We start from the raw sequence: 20,306 nt of genomic DNA, 5'->3' as shown, positions 1-20,306 counted from the left end.
TACAATACACATGTGCAATGAAGCTGATACTAGCTCCTGGACTGAAGCTGACACTTCTATCCAATACAGTAGATCAGTGGAGTTAGCACAGTTACTCACAGTCAGTTAGCAGCTTTCCTGGCCTCCCACCTTCCTCAAATGTAAACCACCATAAGAAGAGTCTTACCATGGCTTCACTGTCAATCAGCCTGTGAACGTCATATGCTGCCATGTGTCCAACTGTCTCCAGGGATGAAGTGCAAGTTTTCAGTATCACTGCAATCTACGCATCAAAGAAAACATGTTTTTTTTTTTTAAATAGGTGGTTTCTTTCATAAAGCTGTGGCGTCTTCTTGTGCCACCTGTGTGCCACTTTTTGTTCCTACATTCCCGTGTTGGACAAATTACTTCGAAAATTTCATCTGGTCCTAATTACAGATTACATTACTAAAAATGTAATTTGTAAAAAAATAATCTTCTGAAACACTGATTACTGCCAGTTTCAATTCCCAAAGTATTTTCTAGAATAAACCTGTTAGCAAAATACATTTGTTTGTACATTTCTGACAAAACTGTGATTTCCTTTTTTTTTTTTAGAGTGTATAGCTACAAAACGTATACCGATTTCCAGCTCATCTTTGTGTGTAGGTGTACATGTGGAGCATATGTGTGTGTACATTGTACGTTGAAGTAATCCAAAATGCAATCATCAGCATCAGCAATTGTAATTAGAGCCCAACCGATGCCAGATTTTTGGGTCCGATGCCGATCCCGATTTTGGAGAGTACTAGCCCACCAATTACCAATGTTTTGACCGATATTTTGTCAAAAAGTGCAACATTTTCAAATCAATTTGAAAAACTTTTTTATTAAAGTTTCTATATTTAAGAACATTTAACTTATAAGCAAACAAATAAAAATAAAAATAAACACACAAAGAACTTTTTAGATTAAAAAAATGTAAAAGATTATATTAAATTAAATATATATATATATATATATATATATATATATATATATATATTTACACCATCTTTAAGTGTGTGAAATCAAAATAACTCCACACCTTGCTTTTACTCCTTTCTTTTCCAGCCATCTATAAAAAATTAATTTAAAAAAAATCTGTTTTCCAGTTTAAAGCATGCATTTTTATAAATATTATTATTATTGTTGTTATTAATTTGTTATTATTATTTCTTAGTATCTATTCTCAGTAAATTAATTATATTTTCTTACTTTATTCCTACTACATGATCTCAAAGAGTAAGACTTTATCTAGCGAGCTTCCCTGTCCATAAGAATTCGGTGGTGAAAGTAACTACAATGCGCTCTGACGCGTGACTAGATGACACACTCGCTCGCAATAACGCATTAGCTATTGACACAGCCTCATTATTTCTTATTATATATTCTCAGTAAGTTAAATGAATTATATTTTCTTATTTTATTTCTACTACATGATCTCAAAGAGTAAGACATTATCTAGCGGAGCTAATGAGTGAATCAAGTGTAACGTTAGATGAAATTAAATTGACTGGATGAAATAGGTGGAAAAAAAACTACAATGAGCTTTCGTGCAGGTTACCCGCGCTAACTGTTGGTTGATTCACTTCTCCAACAGCAATCCTTCTCTCGTTATCACAACAAAGCTAGATAACATGGCTTAAAATGATCCACGTTAGAAGTGTTTTATCAGCGTTTTTACTGTCTGGTTGGCTTGCTACAATGACGCGTGACTAGATGACACACTCACTTGCAATAACGCGTTGGCTATTGACACAGCATCATATAGTAGCTAATATCATCTCAGATAAAAAAAACAAATGTGTGATGCATTCAATCACCACTTTATTTTGTCTGGTTATTTATTTGAGAATACAGCGGTGTCCTCTGGAAATGTCGATCCTACGCTGCTTATGTGCTCACTGCCACTTCATAAAGGCTTTCTAGCCAGCTAGCTTGTTAAAGTGAACCAAATATGTTAGCTAGCTCGCTCGCTTGATAATGAGGATTGATAAACATAGTGGTCGTATAAACGCATTTAATTAAAAACTTTCACTAAATATACATACCTTTATTGCGGCAAACGAATCTGTGCAGACAAGTCTTGCAGTGGAGAATATTGGATGAGGCACGAGTGACAAACGTCTTATTACAGTAGCGCGTCAGCTGCCGCAGTTCACACTTGTATTAGAGCTCCCTCTACTGGATAATTCGAGTAAATAGCAATTACAACGTTCGAACAGACAAGTACATATAAATAATCTATTTTTTTTTTGTTTATTGTACATATTTAAAAATCGGGACACATCAGCTGCATAACTGCCGATCCCAATGTCGTCAAAAAAGTCAAATAATCGCCGATATATCGGTCGGGCTCTAATTGTAATCAGATTAGTCATAATTTTCAAACTGGGATGATTAGTTACTTCATTGTTGTAATCTGATTATTGACATTATATGTAATCTGTTACTACCCAGCACTCTTCCCCTCACCATGGCCATTCTCTCCGATTCACGCTGGGTCAGCTCTGCATCCAGATCTCGGATCTGTTTCCTCCTCATCTTTGACCCCTGCTGCACAGAGTCCCAAAGCTCCTGCAGATCCTGTAAAAGAGTGCTCTGTGTTTTAGGGTGTTTTTTCTTCTGGGTAGCTCATCCAATTTATGGTGCCTCTACATTACAAAAAAATCTGTGAAGCTGTAGACAGGTTTGCACAAATGATGCAAACCTCTCTATCGTTTCAGGGCCAGTAAATTAAATATGCTCTATGTAATACAATGGTGATTCAAACAATAAAGTTGAAGCAGAAGCTGAAGATGAGTACATAATATTATCTCCTATCACCTTAGATCCCCTTTTTCAAAATCAATCTTACAATGTAGATACGATTTGCATATCATTTATAAAAGGTGACAGGACTCATGCTCCAGGACACTAAATCAGTCCATGTGCCTGGAAGTGTCAAACCAAAATGTTCTTGAGTTCTGGAAAAGGTCCTTCAGGTGGAAAAGGGTCTTCAGAGTCAAGTTAGGTGTCTTGCTTAAAATCATATCGGTTCATTATCAGTTCCCCAACCAAAAATGCAGCCTTCTGATTGCATTCAGAGTTTAATATTTACATTCTTGATAAATGTTGATGTTGTTGATTGGTCAAGATGTTTTTGGGCTTCATCTTATAATCAGTGTGTGGTGTGGGGATGGCTGGTTTAAGCAGCCACACCTGCCCTGGGTCAAGCTAATTAGACCTGGCTAATTAGATAATTGGTTAGGAATTAGATAATTGGCCAGGCTAACTGGACCCGAGAACAAGGGTGGCTGCACCTGTGCGCAGTGAGGCAATCGGTGCGCACAGGTTAAATCTGCCATCCCCACCCACACAAAGGGGAGCCTCTGTCATGACAGTTTTTACATCTGCTCAGTTGGCTGTAACATCTTGCCACCCTCGTAAATAAACGTGGACTGTTTGAACATCATCTCCCTGTGTCTCTGTGCTGCAGGGCCCCTTGGAAAGCCACTTCGGTGGCCTGTGGCAGGCTTGTTTGCCACACAGTGCAAAGCAGCAGAAACCCAAGCGAAAGTGTCTTTGTTGGTTTCAAATCAATACAGTTGTCATTTTCCTGGTCAGCCCCCACATTTAAATAGCCAAGTAACTTGTGCCCATGCAGGTGGGTTGGTCATAAGATGAGGTGTCGTCAGGCGACTGTTGGTATACTGCTATTTTTATGCAGCTGCAAGTGTTTGTACTAAGACCAACAGAAACCTGGTCTTAAGTGATGCCGCAGTTGTTTCGTTGTTATTTTAAGGGAGCAATATTAAGATAGAAATATGCACCTACAGAGTTCCATAATGTTTGGGACAAAAACATATATTTTTTTCTTGATTTGGCTCTGTACTCCAACATTTTATATGTAAAATATATTGTACACAAGCTGAAATTTCTACACGGTGAAACCAAAATGTATAAGAATACCCTTTAATAAAAGCTGATTACAAATCTAAAATTGTGGAGTACAGAGCCCAATCGAGAAAAAATGACTTTGTGCACACCCTCCTGTCTGTTAAATACAGGGGCACACGCAAACATGCAGAAAAATATAAAGATTACAATGTGAAAAATTATCATTGTGTATATAAAAACGTCCTTCATATTGATCAACTCTGTAATTCCTGCAGTCTTCCAGGGGGATTCCCCCCTGGAGAGGTGGCTGTTAAGGGACAATGTCTATCTATCAAAGACATGGATGAGGACATGTATATACAGTAGTGTGTGGATTTTCATTCAATCGAAGACTCATGAAAACATCAGATACATATACTTGTATATGTCACATGGAACATTACAATATAGCCCTCAGAAGGTCTGAATATTCTTTGTTGCATGCTATGCATTGCCCAACATTTCCAAAAGTCATGGATGTCTTGAACATAAATGATAACATTAGAAGACGTGATGGTGACCTGCATGTGTCAATGTTAATTAAAGAACTGAGATTCACCAGCAGCATGGGCCAGGAGGAAACTGTTGGCAGAAGAGCTGCTTCATCTATAACCAGGGAAACAACCAGAATGGTTCATTTGATTGAAAAAGTCCAAAACTTTGTCCAGCGTATGTTGAATTTATTTGGACTTTTTATATCACCTTAATTAATTTTTACAAATGTTTTTCAAATATGGTCCTGGGGATTCACTGTGAATAAAAGTTTTTTACATGTCGATATGATTCAGAAACAAAAATGAATTAAAATTTCACAATTTTAACACAAATTTGAATCCTTTTCTTCATTCTTAACTTTTTTTAATTTACCCATCCCAGGTTTCCATACTTCCAGCAATTAAACCCACTGTGATTTCTCTTGTTACTCCATAACTGAGCAAAATCATTTTTAAAGATGGGGGCGAAATAGCTCAGGAGGTAAGAGTGGTTGTCTGGCAGTCGGAGGGTTACCGGTTCGCTCCCCCATCCTGGGTGTGTCAAAGTGTCCCTGAGCAAGACACCTAACCCCTAATTTCTCCCAACGAGCTGATTGGCACCTTGCATGGCAGCCTTTCACCGTTGGTGTGTGAGTGTGTGTGTGAATGGGTGATTGAGAGGCATCAATTGTAAAGCGCTTTGGATAAAAGCGCTATATAAATTCAGACCATTTACCATTTAAAGAGAATTAAAAGTCTAATTAAGAGAAATAAACCTTAAAAAAACAAATTTTACACAATTAATTCAGAGAATTTTAATGGACTTGTACATGAGCAAGTCTGTTTCATCAGAGGTAAAGTCTTTTCAAAGTCCAGCTTGCTGTTTGTTATATTAGCAATCCGCCAAGGTGCAAACAGGTGGCTTTTAAAAGGAATGGGAGATGCGCTTTAGACCATGCACTAAGATTGTTAAAATAGGGCACTTTGTGTGCAATGAAGTGTATTTTAGATACTTACAGAAGTTTCTCACAATGTGCCAACTTCACAGGTACAGGGGCAACAACTGATTTGTGGGTGAAAAAAAGCACTACACAGCAGCTTGTACAGCTACTATTATTCCTTCAGAGGCAGTGTGTGTGTATATATCAGATTATCTTTTCAAAATTTACATTTAATCATATCTTTGGCTGGAACAATTTCCGATGATATATGCAGCCTGAGACTGCTGTGCTCAAGGAAAGAAGCTCATGTAAACAGCTTCCTGTATCAGCAGTACTAAACATGAGATAAGCGCCTCAACGCATCAATAGGACTAAAAATGGCTCTTGCATATGCAATTCCAACTTGTGAGGAAAAAAAGGCAAAAACATCCTCATGTCACTTTCACAAACTACTTTTTGACAGCCAAGATCTATTGAAAATGTGGCTAGTTGTCCTCAGCAAAGCAATCCACCTTCCCACCTCTCAGCTTCTATATTTTTTCCCCTTGTAAAAGAGGAGTATTATGAATGGAAGAAAACAGAGAGGGTAACAGATAGAGAAGTGATCACAGCTCACAATGTGTCATGGTGGGGGATCAAACCCTTGCCCACTCCGGGGGACTTATTCTCTATGGCTTAACAGTCATCTGACTCATGCACTGAACCACATGCCTCACCCTCTCAGCCTCTAACTGTTGCAACTCCTGATCCTTAAATTCAGCCTTGAATAAATAACATACAGAAACATAGCTGAAACTCTAACACGACTAATATTAGACATGCAAGAACAGGCAGCTACCCCTTGGCCAGGCCTGCTGCATCTACACTCTGATCCTTAACCCTGGGTGTGAAGAGCCTGCACCTGAGAAGGAAAGAAATACCTGCTATTAAACCTTATAATTGTGAATAAACTATTAAATTAATGCATTTGCATGTATTGTATCTGCAAACATAACATGACTGCACAAGCTGCTTGGAGTTAATTGCATTAACCTGTTGTAGCAGTCGGTCCGCCGAAGAGGCACATTGGTCTCGGCTGGTGGAGAGAGCACACGCACCTGGGCTGCGTTAGCTAATCAGGTATGCTCTCAGAATAATCTGAGATTTTGCGTTTTCTCCTTCTTCTTCTTCTCTTTCTTCTTCTTCTTCTTCTCATTCTTATTTTTCCTGCCGCCTATCCCACTAACAACATGTCTCCCCATTGGACATTTCACTGACACCAGCCAAATCTTAACCTACATGACCCAATCAAAAACGCGCATACACGCAAAATACCCATACCTTTTTACTCCGAAACATTTCCAGTTTAAACAGCTAGTCCACCTGTGGCCTAGTGGGCAAGGTTACAGTCTTGGGAACACGGGGTCGTAGGTTCAAGCCCAGCTAGGAACATGTTTCTTTAACCTGCTTCGACCCTCACTAATAATTGTCTACTAGCCTACTTATCAATTATTGCTTTTGCACCATATCTACCCGCCGTTCACCGTTCAGTTATTAACCGGCTACAATATTGCTAAGCCATATGCATTATGACGTACCGTCTGTACGTTCAGTTATTAACCGGCTACAATATTGCTAAGCTATGTGGAGTCAACGGGAGCTCTTCTGTGCTTACTGGCCTGTGTTCTTCTTTAAAACCACCGGCAGGTTTGCTAATGATATTTCACGCATTGCATAGCTATGACATGGTGCTGCACTAACGAAGTCACAGACTGGTAAACCTCCAGTTTAAGGCTTGAATCCCGACTCGCCCTCAGGCAGATCATTTCCTCTTTTACACTAACGTTTTCTTACGCTTATATTTGCTTTACCAAAACTCACTCACGGCCACCCATATGCATTTCATGACGGCAAATGTATTCCTTTTATTAAAAAGTTACACCAGTTCACCACTGTGCCATTTCTACTAACTATATTTCTTCACTTGGCTACCGTACAAAACCTTCTTATCAGCAAACGCCACGTTTCTACATTCATGTTACCTCGCCCTGTTCTCTATCTAGCCACACAGGCTACAAACAATTACTATGTATGTACGTTCTGCAACTCCGCATTAAAACATTACATTTAAAATCATGATTCACTCATAAGTATAACTACTAGCACTGAACATGAGAAAAACACATTAGTGCAATAGATTGCACACGTTATTTAACCCTCCACTTCAACAACTACCGTTAAATACAGACTGTTACATATACCGTTTGATAAGGAAACTAAGCTCGCTCATGGTCACTTCATTTACTTCGCACTATAGTCTGTGATCATGTCAACCTTCACCTACATGCCCATTCTGCTAAAAAACATATTGTTTCAACTACGCAATTTCATCATTTCGCCTAATTTATCTCACACTGTTGTTATTTTCTCATATGCAAAGCCTGCTGGGACATATGCGTCTGCTCCTATTCTCCACTATCAACTTTTCCGGTTCTAGCTTAACAAAACAGCAAAGAGGATTCCTACCTGCAGATAAGCCTATCAAAATACCTTATAAACCTTGCAAACACTAAAAGTGCATCTTCACGAAATAACAGACAACGGAGCAGGACAGAAGGGTACACAAGTTGCGACCTAGGCAGCTCTAATTCTACGGGCTTGCTGATTCTTTTGTCAATCAAGGCTCGTTGGATGCCCGTCAAATCCGTGAGTAGCCTACATAGCTACACTGGCCATATTTCACCTTTTCTGATGCGTTTTCAATTACGCCACCGCACCATTTGTCACAGCCACTGTTTTACATATATAGCAAACCGAAACTGCTAAATGTACACGCTCATCAGACTGTACAAATTCACACAAGGATAGCCATAATCCACAACCGTTTCTTACAGGGTCACTTCGCATTTCTCACTCTCGTAATAAAACGCTTTGCAAAAAGAAATGATATCTCATAAAAAACACGTTTTCAACGTACAAAAATGCCAAGTTACTCACACATACAAGACATACACCGTCAATAACTCATTCATTCAGACTGCCAAAATCCAGGCCTGCCATTAAAAGTATTGATATCAAAATGACGCCAAGTTACAGTACTACAAACAATATAGGCTATCTTGCCTCACCGAAATTTAATAACATGTATTCCAAAGCAATGCTACCCAATATTTCCTCAATTCTTTCAAGAATTTTCAATCAATCAATCAAAGAGCTAGCATCAGGGCCGGCCCGTGGCATAAACGCTCTATGCGGTTGCTTTGGGCCACAACCGCTAGGGGGGACCACACGACCACGAGGGGGGGCCACACGATCCAATGTTTATCTAAGGTAAATAACGTTATTTTCGTATTTACGTTATTCACCGGAACTATCGCGGAACTAGCGGTATAAATTGAAAATGGAACGGCAACAGAACAGTTCATAAGAATGTAATGTAGTAACGATTTTATCAAGTAAACCCCCTCCCCCCCTGCTCCACATAATCCAGCAACAATTTTTATCCAAAGCGCTTTACAATTGATGCCTCTCATTCGCCAGAGCAGTTAGGGGTTAGGGGTTAGGTGTCTTGCTCAAGGACACTTCGACATGCCCAGGGCGGGGCTTGAACCGGCAACCCTCCGACTGCCAGACAATGGGTCTTACCTCCTGAGCTGTCGCCCCTTGTAGAAAAGCCTGTAAACACTTAGTTTGTGTTTTACGTTTTTTTTTTAAATTATTTATAATTTATTATTATTCTAACAGCTCAGGCCCGTATAAGCAACATAAAAAATACCTGTTTTTTGTGCACTTTATTTAAAAATGAGCATATATCTTTTGCACATGTTGTATAGCATACATTTTAGGTCTGTTATTTGTGTTAATATTGTCAATTTGGAATAACATTTTGTTTTTTGAATAAAATGATGGAAATAAAATTTCTTTTTGTGTTTTTATCCGATTCATCGATTAATCGAACAAATAATTGACAGATTAATCGATTATCAAAATAGTTGTTAGCCCTAAGAAATTCCACTATCCCTTTATTCCCATCACCTGAAAAGTGAGCATGTTCAGTTCAGAGTCACTGTTCATCCTCTGCATCAGCCTGTCCGCGTTCTCAATAGACTCTAAAAGTCTGCACAGGAGTTCATCTGCTGTCTTTCTCAGGAAAGACTCACACTCCTAAAAAGAAAAAAAGAGAAACTTATGAATCATGACTAAGCTAATTAAATAAAAATATTTATAAACCATCACCAGCAATGCCTGCCACTTCATGGTACTCACATCATAGTTGGCTTTGTTTTTTCCAAATATGTACACAGTTATGCCACCATGAGCTCACTAAATACTATCATTGTTCAACAGCTTGTTCATTCATAAAAAATAGGTTTTTACCTTTAAGCCCTGAGAAACAGCTTACTTTCAAAGTAATACTCATCCAGAACCTGTTTTTTGTCAGGTTTCACAACTGTATTGAATGTTATGAAATGCTTTTGTGCACTCTCAAAAAACCAGAAACCGGTTTAAGATAATTATGAAATAAAACTAAGTTCAGTGATTCTCCTTTGGGCCTTTATTTCCCTCCTCTTCTATTAGCATACAAAGCTGAGTGCAGCAAGGTCCTGGTGCAGCTGGGCAATCATTTCTTCGTGACTCCTCTCTTTCCTCTCTGCAAGCCGCTCAATGATGTCAGAGCCCAGCTTCTCCACCACTATGTAGACCAGGACAGAATCCACCAGAAATTTAAAGCAGTGACTTTTGTACAACATATATTATGGTTTGACAGCACATCAAGCAACTGACCAAATAAATTAAAGAAGTTCTAGTCTGCTTTACATTCTTCCTCATCTTATTAATGAGGTCAGTCAGACTTGCTAGCCTGTAAAGCTTCTATAACAAAAATGAATACATTCAGAAATGAAAAATGAACAGTATATCTGAAAATCCTTAAAATAAAAGACATTCATAGGGCTGCTGAGTGGCTCATTCTGCTAAGGCACTGTTCAAGTGCATGGATGGGCCCCATAGTCTAGTATCGAAACTCTGAGAATTCCAGTGCTGACTGTGGCCAGCTCCAAGGGGCAATGCATAATTGGCAGTCTCATGTCTGAGCAAGCGTGAATTGACTGTGGCGTGATAACATATGGTGGCTGGCATCACATTGCTTGTTTGTGCTCATGTGAATTGACAACACTAGTTGTAATAAGCATTGCAGCAAGAGCATCTGGGCATTCCAGTTGGGAAAAAATGGCACAAAAAAAAGAATATATATATGTATATATATGCCATTTCAGTATATGAGATTTCCTGTACATAGACATCATATCACAATAATTGCATTACATAATGTCATATATAATATATTAACATGCATTTACAGCATATTTTTGGTAACACTTGAATAATGCAACATAAAACATAAATAGCACTGCCACAATAATTGCATAGCACCTGTCATTACCAGCCATGGTAGCATATAACAACTCATCACAAGTGGCATATCATTATCATAATTAATCACAAAAAAATATGTTTTAAGATACATTTTTTCATTTGCCAGGAAAGACAGGAAATTAAATTGATCAGTTCTAACGCTAACATCAGCCTGCATCACGGGGTATTAGCACAGATCTTTGACAACTGCTTTGTATATGTCTCCTGTACTTCAAACAACATGTACTCACCATTGGGCAGATTGCTTAAGATTCAACCCCTCTCTCAAAGAGCCTAATTCATACTCTTAAGAGTAATGTTCTGTACATTGTGCATTGGCAATTTTGGAAAGGCAATATACATACAGATTTTGCACTTTTATGAAGCATGTTAATTTCTATTGTTGCCTATTTGGGACCACATATCTTGTATCATTCTTTAAGCAGAACTTATCTACAAACTGTGTCAGTACATAGCATACAATTTTAAAACTAGTGTGCTTAATTTATAGATCCTGCTTTACAGTGTATATTATAGTATATAGAGTGTATATTGTAATGATCTTGTAAGGATATGAATCTAATTTCCAACTCATAACTCCAAGTTACATGGTTACTACGTCATTACATGTAGAATTAGGCTAAGTCTTGCTCTGCGCAAACTAAATATAAACTATTAACATTTATTGATTCCCTGTACAGTGTAAGGCCATTTCAAATGGCATCTTTGGAATGATAACTTTACACTATTAACATCAGACTTAATTCTTCACAGTGCAAACATTTATATGGTTGTCACGACTCTGAAGAGTATGAATTAGGCTCAGAGATATAGAGGTTCAAAAATCGCTGTTTTACATGGAAAAGCTGCCCAACGCAAATATACTATTTCATTTTATTCCTCATATATACCTTCTTTATATGTTTTATCTGAGTAATGCATTTAAAAATACATTTTATTTTTATCTATTTTGGTCTGGGTATTCTCTAACTTCGCTAAAGCCAAATGTTCAAGGATTCACTCACCAACGGTATCTGGCAGGCCTCGAACCTCTTCTTCCACATTCTCCTCCTCGCTTTCCTGAAGGGGCCTCGCACCTGAAGACAGCTGATCCCTGTTATCACATACACATTTGTGAACAAACGTTCACACAAATCCACTTCTGCTATATGGATATGATAGCTCAATAAAAACGTTTTCTTTATTCAGCATAAAAAACATGCACAATAGTTTTTACTAAATCATGCTGCACAAAATGTTTCATAAAACTACAGCAGCTTTGATGAGTAAATTCTACATTCAATTCATGACTATGAATTTTCTATTTATAGACTATGAAGGTAATTTTGCAAAAACATGTTCACCATAAAAAAGTGAAGTTATTCACATATGGGTCAATGACAAATAAGCTTTTCAAAATGGTTCAATTTCTTTTTTTTTTTAAACTGACCAAAATTGATTTAAAAGGCCATTTCAACTCCAGAATGTATGTGCATATTAATATTTGTTATATAGCTTTTAAAATGACAAAAGGGGACGAAAGGGGCAAACAAATATAACTATTGAATTATATACTATAATGTGCTTACCACTACTGAACAATACTATAAACATTAATTATTATAAAATACATGTAACATTATGCATTACCTAAATCCATTACTTATAGCACTTTCGCTGCAACTCATAGAAACAAACACTTCTTAAAGTTTTCCATAAGAAGAAATTAAAGTATTTAAAAACCTGTATAAATGATTTGTATATATTATTTAGGAGTTTAAAGTTGAAGTTTCCCAAAGTTGATCTTGCAGTTGCAATAGTAAATTTGCTGGTTGCGCCACCTAACACTAGAAAAATTATCCTTTTGCAGAAACTTGCAGAAAGAGGCCATAAGAATTCAAATAGAAAGAAATGATATCTTAAAATATTAAAATATACTGCTGGCATGTCCTTTCCTATTAACACAATAATTTCCTCCCCCTAGTGGTATGGGTGCCGGCACCCACAGAATGGTAATATAGCAAAGATCCACAAACACACCACAAATTCGAGGTAATCCCAACAACAGACTCCTTTCTGGCCAATAACGCCACTCGTTCCCTTATCAGTGCTCAGGGCAATAAATGGCAGGAAAATAAAAAGAGTCCCCGATCCCATCCAATGACTTATTACACAGTAACCCACATAATAAAACTTATTTTTTTATACTCTGTACGGTTACATAGTCTCGTTTAATTTTGCATGAAAAAACCGCATACCCTTTCAGCTTTCAGAACTTTAGCTCAGATCACCAAATAAAATTTGACTCTCGGCACCTGCCTGGAGCTCTAGCCCAAGTTTGCTGAGCACCCCCCCCAACCCGGGGGGGTAGCTCCAGCCCTAGACCAGCTAGACCAGCTAGACCAGCTGGGTACCCCCGCCTCCTGCCACTGTTGATTTTCCATAACAAACCGGTGCCTGCCCACGGCAGATGGGTTCCCCCTCTGAGTCCAGTTCTGCTGGAGGTTCAAGGTTTCTTCCTGCTATCAGTCAGAGAGTTTTTCCTTGCCACTGTTGCCCTAGGCTTACTCTTTGGGGGCCGGTTTTCTGTAAAGCTGCTTTGTGACAAAGCTCATTTGTTAAATGTGCTACACAAATAAACATTGATTGATTGATTGAAAATTCAGAAAAAAAGTTTAAAATGTCCATATGGAATGTACTTACATTGCATTCACTTATATAAAATACTGGCTCTTTTGTCTATGTACATGTTTCTGTTATCCAAAATGCCTCATATTCAAGCTAACGCTGTTAGCTAGGTCAGGTGGTATTTTCTACTCAATCCAGCAAGAAACGATTTAGAACATGGCTGGTTTATATGACCACCCCATGGTCTCTTAAGTACAGTAGTATTTTGTATAGCAGACATTTGCTTATTTAAACAGCGATAGGTTCACTTTTAAGTCAATCAATTTACAGAATGAATTGAACAAGACTGTATCCTTTCAAATGAGCCCTCATTGGTGTAATGGGTGCAGTCATTCCCAAGTAATGTAGCTATGTACTGCCAGGGGGGCTCTGGTTAATGATGATCGTTCTGACAGTGAATGAATGCACACAGCAAAAAAGCCTGCCATTGTGCTATAAAATGTATTTATAATTATGGTGGATTGGAGAAAAAGCTTTTAAACTCTGACAAAATTATTTGAAGAGCTTGAAAAAGGCTTTATTTTCATGTTTGTAAAGCGGATATTTGCTCAAATTCTGTGCGCTACTTGTCCAACAGCTTTTCAGCAAGACCCACTAAGTTTGGCTAGTAGTTCACATACTTGCTTCTGCCTTTTTGTGCAGATATCTTTTTGCGAAGTTTAAGATTTCACATCAGATAATCTCCCATTGATGAACACAGTGGAATTATGAACAACACACCTGCACACTAGCTGCAATCGATTGCTGCAGTTGCCATTAAGGCTGTCGAAAGTGCCATGAAATTGAGTTCAAATATTAGCTTTTGTAATTAGTTAGCGTTCAAATATATTTGAATATCATTTGCCTATAATTAACAAAAATAAGCTGCTTATTGTCGGGCGCAATATACACGTGACGCTCCCTCTAAACTGGCCTGCGCGTTATTTTTCACAAGCGGGCATAGAATAGAGGACATCGGTGAACTTTCATACTAGGTTACTACATCTGGGCCTCATTTATAAAGAGTATTTTAGATCAACTGTGTGGCGCATATGTAGAAAATCACGTCAAAGTAGTGATTTATAAAATTTCAACATGACTCGATTTGACCGTGGAAACTGCTGTGGCTCTACGTCAGGTCTTCACTTGACGTATGCAAGCAAATTCATTTTATAAATGAGCCCCCTGCAGTTTCTATAGCCTAATGCGCAAATGAATAAAGCACTTTCTTGTGGATGTAATTTGCCACAACTCAGCATTTATTAATCACAATAATAGGGAAATTATTGTTTATAGGAAATCCCTGTTTATTTCTTAACACAAAATCTATTCAAACGGCTAATACTGTAGCCTAAAACAAAATAAATTACTTACTCGGTTTAGTTTGTTTAACTTCTTTCATCATCAAATTTTATCAAAATCTTCAAAACAGAAAGAAAACATAGCCTGCCATGGGAACATTATTTAGCCTAAATTGTCAGATGACCAGTAACGTTAGCACAGGAAATGAATTTCGCGTGCATGAACATGATTCGCCGCATGAAATTAAAGCCTGTATATTTATGTTAATTACAAAACGCGGGGTCCAAAACTAATATTCGAATGCTCACATTTAGGTTCGAACTTAAAAAAAAAGAAAAGATTTTCGAATAGTTTTCGAACTTCAAATATTTTTTTGACAGCCCTAGCTGCCATAGATACAGACCATCTCTCTCTCTTTTGGAAAGCATCTAAATAAAAAATTCTCTGGCAATAGGTGGATGATCTTCACAGAAGCATAGCAACAGCAAATTGCATAATATTAGTTTTCAGTTCCTGCCAGCAAACAAAATGTTAATTCTTGCAAGATATTGAAACTAAAAACATGTTAGAATTGACTCTCCTCTCTTATCCCATACCAAAAAGAAATATATTGGCATATATTTCCATATATCCATAATATATGTGCACTATTTGTCAGTATATGTTCATTCCTGTTCAAATATATTTCTTATATTCAGAATATACAGAACATATATTTTAATATATGCTTAAAATATGTCACAGTATATTTTGGTTAGAAATATATGGACAAGAATATATGCATAAATATATGTCACAGTACATTTTGGTTAAGAAATATATGGATAAAAATATGCAAAGGTATACAATTAGCCTACACTCCTTGCTATGAAATGTACACTAAAATGAATGTATGTGGCATGTTTAGGCCAAGTACTTGAATAGCTATTGTCTATTTGATTCTGTGGGTCAAGGAAACCAGAGGCATCCTTGTGGAAGTTAGGTCCCCTGCAAATGAGGAATAGTTAAGTTTCACTAATTTATCACGATGGCAGACAATTAAGAATCCATTCTAATCACAGGTTTCACTACCCACATGTGTACAGTTATAATCATATCTAATTAAAATTTTCTCATATGGGGGTTCCTGGGACAAAATCTCTAACATTGACATGAAATATTTTTTATGATCGATATACAACATGGTTTTTAAAAAAAATTCTATACAGATTGTCTTCACAATCATTATAATAGTCAGAAAACATATATGGAAATATATTTAAACAAAATATATTTAATGTGCCAATTTTTAATATTTACATATATTGTTAAAATATATGTTATTATATCTATATATGTTATTAAATATATTTTACATATATTTCTTTTCGGTATGGGATGTGTTCACAATATGTGATTTTGAGTGAAGAAAATTTCTTTTGTGGGGTAGATTACATGTTCAAAACATTATCCAAAATGTGCAACTTCTTGGAAAAGCCCTTGCAAAATTTCCCTGCTTTTAGTTACAGTTGAGGCCAAAAGTTTACATACACTTAGGCTGGAGATATTCAAACAGTTTTTAACAACTCCGCACATTTCATGTTACCATACATTCCTTTTGGCAAGTGAATTAGGGCATCTACTTTGTTCACATAAAAGGTAATTTTAAAACAATCGATTAGAGACAGATTTGTTTCAGCTTTAATCCACTATATCAGAATTCCAGTGGGTCAAAAGTTTACATACACCAAGTTGACCACGACTATACAACTCACTTATTTGAAACAATGTAGCTAGGAAACTACCATAATTGTGCAGGATGAAAGTAGTGTGTAGTGTTTGACAGAGTACCAAGAAATGCATACTTAGCAACAGCATATCTCCCTCTCGCTCTCTCTCTCTCTTTCTCTCATGCACACACACACACAGTGAACTGTATATGAACTTTGAGCTATGCCATGATTAACACTGAATACCTCAAACTGTTTCATCTTGAAATGTGAGCGATAAGTAAAATTATATTGAGGAATGACTTCTTTGGCATATCACTCTATTCTGCAGACCTCTTCATTAGTTGCACTACATGACAATACTCAGTGTACTTGTACAATATCTGACATATCAGGATTGCTATAAGTCCTCTAATATCTTGGAAGCCACGACAAAAAGGCCCCTTTTTATTTGCATCCATATTAAAAATGCATTGTTGGCGAACTAAATGGAATGTTAATTTAAAATAATTCACAGTAACTTCTTGCTGCAAACATAGTTCACCAAGAACATTCACTGTCATGAATGCACGTATATATTGTCAGGTTCAAAAACATTCCAAATCCTTAGCGATTAGGCTAACACAAGCTCCTCAAATAGAAGACAGTCTAAGGTAGGGGTGTCCACACTACGGCCGGCCCCCCAGCATTACTGAAACGGCCCGCAAGTTAAATAAAATCTAATTTGGCCTGCTATTAAGAAAATTAAAAAAACAAAAGATCCACTATTAAGAAAGTAAAAAAAAAGATGTTCCTAGTTTAAACACTGGGTGTCGCTATCACGTAAAACCGCATCTAAAAATAGATCAGCTCCCCCTCCTCTTTCCCCTCTTCAAAACTTTAAAATTTAATGTTAGTCTTACGAGAAATACAGCCACCCCGTAAATAGAAGATTTGTCAAGTAACCAAAAGCAGCAACTTTCAGGCAAAGCACGTACATTTGATTTCTATTCAATCACATGTGATGACAGTACTGATGCCACAGACACTGCTCAGTTGTTAATTTTTTTGCAAGGGGTTGACAACAATTTTTGCATTTAAGAAGAGCTCCTTGATCTAAGGAGCCTCACAGGTACAACAATGGGAAAGGACATTTTTGAAGTTGTGTCAGTTGAAAACATCAATCTACCATGGGACAAGCTGTGTGGAGTTACCACTGATGGAGCACCAGCCATGACGGGCGAGTGGAACGAGATGGCTTCAATCGTATGCAGAAAAGTTGGGGAGTTTTGAGGTGAGGCCATGAAATTGCACATCAGGAAGCACTCTGCGCCAGAGCCACCCAGCTGGGTGATATAATGAGTAAAGTGGTGAAAACCATCAACTTAATCCGATCGAAAGCACTCTATCGCAGAGAATTTCAGACATTTCTGTCTGAAAGTGATGCGGAATATGGTGACATAATCTACCACTTTGATGTGTGCTGGCTTAGTCGCAGCTCTGTTCTAAAGCGGTTCTATTTGAATTCAATTTGCGATTGGAAATTGACCGATTTTTGAAAGAAAAAAACCTGGCCCTTTATGAACTGAGGGACCCTGCTTGGTTGGCAGACCTGGCCTTTTTAGTTGACCTAACTGGCCAGCTGAACGTGCTTAACAAAAATCTGCCAGGGAAAGACACGCTAGTGTCTCAAATGTACGTGCACATTAAATTATTTGCCATGAAGCTCCGTCTTTTTGAGAGACAAATCAGTGACCACAATGCCGCACACTTCCCACTTGAGAAAATGGGGAAATGTGACAGTACTCACATCACTGATCACAGAATTGAACCAGCGCTTTCAAGACTTTGCTTCCATTGAAAAGGACATTAACCTGTTCTCAAGCCCTGTGGCCCATCCCTCCATAATTTTTAATCCATCTGGCCCTTAGTAAGAAAAGTCTGTACATCCCTGGTCTAAGGTCTTCCGAGTCCTATTTGGAGGAGGTGAGATTTACCTTTGTGTTGGGCTTGGCATCCTCTCTCTGGCTGAGAGGCCTAAGCAAAGAAATGCTCATCACCTTTGCGGTGGATGAGAAATGTAGATGGGAAGTCTGAAGACTTTCCGGTCCCCCCTTTAGAGGGATAAGTAAAAGTGTGGAATTCTTTCCCCTGTTTCAGGGAAGAAGAAGCTGAAGGTCTTTCTGCTTGATCAGCAGAAAAGGGGCCTGATGAATGGCCATCTGAGTCATGAGGGTTTCTGGAGAACCACTCACTTCCTCTCATGTGTCATGGGGGACGAGACTATGCGGGCCGTGCTTCTGCAGTGTCCTGGGTGTCCTGTTGAGGACAGGAAGCATCAGGACACTGATATTTGTCCCTCTGAGTTTTTTGGCCTAGGTGGGAAGGACAAAGCGTAGCTCAAATGCCTCTGCAATGCAGGAGAGAAACCTTTTCAGTTTCTATGAGCTGTAGAGCATAAATCAAAGAACAAGGGCAGTAAAAGCAGCAATTTATTAATCCTGACTAGTAACACTATTAATGAATAGGTGTTAAAATAAAAGTGATGATTATCACTGTTTTAACATTACACTTGTTGTTAGCTAAGTATGAAAATTAAAAACAACAATCACAATCCACTCTCCTTAAGCACAATTGGCCTATTTCAGCTCTGTAAAAGGCTCAATGGGCTTGAAGGGAGCGTGGCTAGTATCAAGAATTCCTTCACTCATTTAGTGATGCCCCCTACTCCTCAGGGAAAACCCACTGCTACACAGACCTCCTTCAAGATGCTGGAGGACACAAATACAGTACCACAACCACATATCTTGCAACCCCCTGTCCGCTAGACCCCATTCCATCTGCAGACCTCCAGTCTATATCCAGTGAGGTCCTTTCTTATCTGTCCTCCATCATTAACGCCTCCCATGCCTGTGGCCACGTTCCCTCTGACTTTAAATTGGCTTGTGTTACCCCACTCCTTAAGGAACCTACCTTAGACCCTGACGTCAAGAACTATCGACTTCCATTTTGAGAAAATGCCGACAAATGGAATGTAATCGTTTTGTAAAATCATGGATAATGTCAACAGAATGTATGTGAGATGATGGTTTGATAAAGAACATGTGGTAAAATGCACTCAATGGCCACTTTATTTGCCACACCTTCTAGGGATGGTACCGAATACAAATACCATATTCGGTAACACTTGAATAATGCATTCTCTCCAAATGTTTTCTCCTCCTGAATTTTCCCAATATAATTTGGATCTTTTCTTCCCACCTCTTTGATGCCATTCGCTCAGAAGTCAGCACCAAGTTTCTCAATTAGACACACAAACACACACACACACACACACACACCTGCAGAGAGACAGCAAGTGACCGTTTCTCGTAAAAGTAGATAGGCTATGGGGCTTGGGGGACATTAAAATGAAAATTACTCCAATACTGCAAATGCAATATCCCCTCCTTCCATAACTTCCCTAAATATTTGAGCTCAAAATGCGTTTTAAAATTAGAAAAAAAGTAAAGAAATACAGGCAGTCTGTGTAATTTTCTTCACAAAACCACTCACCAGACAGTAGACAACAACAGGTGCTTTTACCCAGGTGCGAACGTGTCATTGTCTACTCTGGCACGCTATTCAACAATTGAATGGCCGATGCTTTGATACGAATTACCCAACAAAGCGCTATCAAACTTAATTTTGCACCAAGCTGATAAAGCCTTTAGGTGGGGATGAATAATTGTGGATGCTGTAGTTGTATAAATGATAGGCTTAGAACTCAGCAGAGATAACGCCACCGACATATTTTCTGGTTTTCACTGAAACTAAGACTTTGAATAATCTGAACAGAATAGCTATACCAGTGTTGCCAACTATTTTCTATGGAAAGTAGCTAAGGCCTCCTCTAAAAGACGCTAGATGACGTCATATGTTCA

General features: G+C 38.1%; 1 protein-coding gene across 2 annotated transcripts in view; it reads right to left on the bottom strand.

The window, feature by feature from the left end:
• Positions 1–20,306, bottom strand: part of ccdc180 (coiled-coil domain containing 180) — an 89,277-nt gene that overhangs the window by 62,465 nt on the left and 6,506 nt on the right. For both annotated transcript variants that reach the window (XM_035429967.1, XM_035429977.1), the window contains 5 exons: positions 11,752–11,840; positions 9,895–10,004; positions 9,347–9,475; positions 2,476–2,586; positions 167–262 (listed from right to left, as the gene is read on the bottom strand). In XM_035429967.1, the coding sequence (XP_035285858.1) occupies positions 167–262; positions 2,476–2,586; positions 9,347–9,475; positions 9,895–10,004; positions 11,752–11,840 (535 nt within the window). The remainder of the gene's footprint in view (positions 1–166; positions 263–2,475; positions 2,587–9,346; positions 9,476–9,894; positions 10,005–11,751; positions 11,841–20,306) is intronic.

The sequence above is a fragment of the Anguilla anguilla genome, chromosome 1 (genome assembly GCF_013347855.1).
Source record: "Anguilla anguilla isolate fAngAng1 chromosome 1, fAngAng1.pri, whole genome shotgun sequence".
In the NCBI taxonomy this organism is placed as follows: domain Eukaryota; kingdom Metazoa; phylum Chordata; class Actinopteri; order Anguilliformes; family Anguillidae; genus Anguilla; species Anguilla anguilla.
This window is presented reverse-complemented; position numbering and strand designations above follow the sequence as displayed.